Source organism: Belonocnema kinseyi, chromosome 1, assembly GCF_010883055.1.
Source record: "Belonocnema kinseyi isolate 2016_QV_RU_SX_M_011 chromosome 1, B_treatae_v1, whole genome shotgun sequence".
NCBI lineage: Eukaryota > Metazoa > Arthropoda > Insecta > Hymenoptera > Cynipidae > Belonocnema > Belonocnema kinseyi.
Window position 1 is genome coordinate 97,523,045 of NC_046657.1, and position 3,942 is coordinate 97,526,986.

Below are 3,942 nucleotides of genomic sequence, written 5' to 3' on the forward strand. Positions count from 1 at the left end.
TTGAATCTGAATCTTTAAACTCTACATAATTTATAAAAGTACTTCCATTTTATATATTTTTATTTTTATTGAACATTTGAGTAAAAAATGTTTGAATTGAAAAACTTTCAAGTTCCATTTTAAGAGCTTAAAACTCAAGAGTTCCATTTTGAGTGTTTTAATTTGTAGTTTTGTTTTTTATTGCTTCAAATGGAAAAATGAATAGCTTTAAAATTTTAATTTTTAAGGTTTTATTGACCGTGAAAAATGTTTGCGAAACGGGAAATGACCGGGAATTTTTATCGTCGATTAAAACGGCCAGCCTGAATGATCCAATAGGTTTTGAAGAATTTCAAGTGATTTTAAAAATATGTGTAATATCAGCGATTTTAAAGAATTTCAAAAGCATTCAGGGGAATTTGAGAAATTTCGAGGGATTTCAGGATATATCGAGGAATTTAAAAATGAATAGAAAAAAGAATCAAGAAATTTTAAAAGATTGCAAGTAATATCACACATCCCTATTTTTAATTTTTCGTTTATTAATTCCGAGGCCTAATTCTACGTTTGAATCCACTTACTAGTCAAATTAACCCAATAATAAACAAACCCCTCTTTTGTTTATCACAGAAAAATACCCCATTCCGTCGAGTCAGAGACGAGGAGTTCATCCTGGACCCGAAATTGTCAAACAACGCGTTTGAGGCAAAGGTAAATGCTTGGAAACTATCAGGAAATTCAGGTCACTTGCCGGTCCAAATCAGCTCCAATTAATAAAATAAAAACCTGAATTGACAAAAAATTCCTGCTTCGTTAGTTTCCGTGCATTAACCATGTTTTCAGAACATAATTATTTTTAAAGCTCCCTCCAAGGAGGGCAACCCAAGTGTAATTATCCCGCCAAAAATCAAGAAGAGTATCGTGGACGAGGCAACTGACCTGTATTTCCTTTATGTTTTAGGACAGTCCCGCAACCAACGGGCATAATAAACACGAAGGAAGGGGTGGATTCCGAGGAAGGGGTGACGGTTTCCGAGGAAGAGGTGGAGATCGTGGAGGATTTAGGGGTAGAGGTGGTGGTAGGGGTGGCCGCGGTGGTTTTGACAGGGGCGGTCGCGGAGGTGGTTTCGATAGGGGTGGTCGTGGAGGTGGCTTCGACAGGGGCGGTCGCGGAGGATTTAGAGGCAGAGGTGGTGATAGGGGTGGTAGGGGTGGTTTTGAAGGAAGAAAATCGTGGGGTGGAAATGACGAGGGTGGCAGAGACGGAAACGGACCCAGAAAATCGTGGGGCGGTGATGGCGAAAAGGGTGGAAGAGGAAGAGGTGGCGGCGGAAATTTTAGGGGTCACTCTAATTTCAACAAACCATCCTTTGGAGTTGATGCACCATCGCAAAACAAAAAAATCACCTTTGACGATTAATCACTAGGGCTAAATCTTCAGGTAAGGTATTCTTTGATCTTACATATGTTAATACCTACCTGGAATTGTCAGGGAATTTTGTTGGGAGCGTCTTTTTTTTTTTTTTTAATTGCAATATTAAATAGAATAACATCCATTTGTAAAAGTAGCGTTATATTAATATACTGAAATAGTTTGTTGAAAATTAGTTGTTTTTTGTTTGTTTGTTTGAAATCAATTTTTCTAATTCAAAACTTAACTATTTTTTGTTGTTAAAATTTAAACACTTTTAGTTGAATATTCAAGTATCTGATTGAAAATTCATGTATTTTGTTAAAAATACGGTTGTTTTTTATGTTTTTATTTATTAATTACATTATTTTTTATCAAAAATTTAAATCTTTGAAATATCATGTAATATATTTTTTTTTCTGAATTCATCTTTTTTCAATGAAGACTTAAATACTTGCTTGAAAGTTACTCTATTGCTACAAATTAATTTGATTAAAGATCCATCATTTTAATTGAAAATTCATGTCCTTGGTTGAAAAATTAGTTATTTCAGGTTGAAAATTCATGTTTTTCTTATCTGGCAATTAATCTTTTCACTGAAAATTGAACTTCCAACTTTTTAATTTAAAACTCATGTATTTTTTACAAAATTTGTCGTTTTTGTTCAAAATAAATCTTCCATTCCATTTTTATTGAATATTTATCTTTTTTAATTTAAAGTTCAACTATTTGGTTGAAAATTTTTCTTTTTGTATTTGATAATGCAAATATTTCGTTGAAAATGCATGTATTTAACAAAATATCGTCTTTGTGGTAGAAAGTTCATATTTTTGGTTGAAAATAAGACTACTAATTGGTTCAAAATTGAACTCCGTTCTAAAAAATGTATCTTTTTGTTTAAATCAATTTATTCCAGATGAAGATTCAACTATTTGGTTCAAAATTTGTCCTTTTTAGTTGAAAATTCTAATTTTTTGTTACAAATTTATACGTCTTTTTGAAAAATCGTCTTTCTTGGTGGAAAATTATTCTTCCTGTTTGAAAATTCATGTTTTTTTTTTTGCTTAAAAAATCAAGTATCGCAATTAAATATTTATCATTTTAGTAATTAATTCATCTGTTTAATTTATAATAAAACTACCTGGGCTAAAGTTGAATTCCACGTTGTTTTAAAATGAATCTGTGATATTTTTTACTTAAAAATTCAGCTATTTGTTTGAATTTTTTTCAGTTAAAAATTGAACTGTTTGATTTAGAGTTAATGTATTTTTTAAACTCGTCTTTTTGGTAGAAAATTAATCATTTTGGTTGAAAATTCATCTTCTTTTTTGAAAATCCGAATCTCTACTTGAAAGGTGAAGAATTTTAGGTATTTAAAACAAGAACCACATTACTTTTCCTAAATATATACTGAATTTTAGGTATCAGTAGATCAAATGAAAGTTTGCTTGAATTATTATTCAAGTTCATGGACTTTCGAGACAAATAAAAAAAATGATTAATTATGTTTTAAACAATATACATGGAAAAAATTTAAAGATACCTGGAAAATACCTTTTTTAGTACAAAAAAATCCAACTAGTCGTTTTGAGTGCGCAACTCTATAACAGTTCAATCTTTGATCTCTTAAAACTAAAGTTTTTCCCTTAAATTAGTTTTTAGATTAATTTTTGAAGGTTCGTATTTAAAATTTTACAATATTGTGGTTTCAAATTCAAGTAATTATTTAAAATCTCAGCATCTCAGCTATTAAATATTCCGAAATTGCACATTGAAATTATAAATAAATCATATTAAAATTGTTTCGCTTTTTTGGTTGAAGTTTTCAATAAGTAAATCATTTCAACTTTAAAATATTTTATTGGAAATTTTCAAGAATCAATAATAATTCGGAAGGAAATTTTGAAATTAAAAATTGAGTTTAAAGTGAAAAAAGATAAAAATTAAACTGTCTGAAATTGATACATCGCGAAATTAATAATTTCGGTAATTTTATATGGTTACAATTTTAGATTGCTGAATTTCATATTGAACGCTAAACTTTTAATTTTTCCCTTTCATAAGTTTTAATTTTGCAGTTAAAATTGATTTGGTTGAATTTTGAAAAGTGTGATTTAGCGATTTAAAATCAATTTTTAAGAGATTTAAATTTACTTCAAATGATTGAAATTTTAAAGGTTTGGTGACTAAAATTTTTTTTCAATTAATGAAGTTTGCCTTTTTAAAGTTGCGGAGTAGAAATTAGTTTTTAATGTTCATTTTGTGATCTTACAAATGTTTGCCTGATTAGGTCTAACGTTAAATTATAATTTTGTTACGTAATAACAATTAAAAATTAGAGCATTTCAGAAGCTTTGACTGAAAGATTCAATTTAGTTTCCAATATTAAATGGTCAAACCTTAAACGTTTTAAATTGAAAGTAGTTGAAACTCAAACGTTTTTAATGATTTAATTATTTAATTTGAATGCTTTTAATTATAAATAATACAATTTCAATTCATCTGAATTTGAAATTACCCAATTTCCAAAATTTGAATCAAAATATTCAAAT

The 3,942-nt window shown here is 28.8% G+C and overlaps 1 protein-coding gene and 1 long non-coding RNA gene across 2 annotated transcripts in view; one reads left to right on the top strand and one right to left on the bottom strand.

Annotated features, from left to right (window-relative positions):
• The window catches only part of LOC117178955 (nucleolar protein dao-5-like), a 10,867-nt gene extending 10,217 nt beyond the window's left edge, over positions 1–650 (bottom strand). Inside the window, exon 1 of the mRNA XM_033370547.1 lies at positions 618–650. Within this exon, the coding sequence (XP_033226438.1) occupies positions 618–650 (33 nt within the window). The remainder of the gene's footprint in view (positions 1–617) is intronic.
• Positions 651–944: 294 nt separating this feature from the next.
• Positions 945–3,942, top strand: part of LOC117173591 — a 4,392-nt gene continuing 1,394 nt past the window's right edge. The window contains exon 1 of the long non-coding RNA XR_004467209.1: positions 945–1,420. This is a non-coding gene — a long non-coding RNA (uncharacterized LOC117173591). The remainder of the gene's footprint in view (positions 1,421–3,942) is intronic.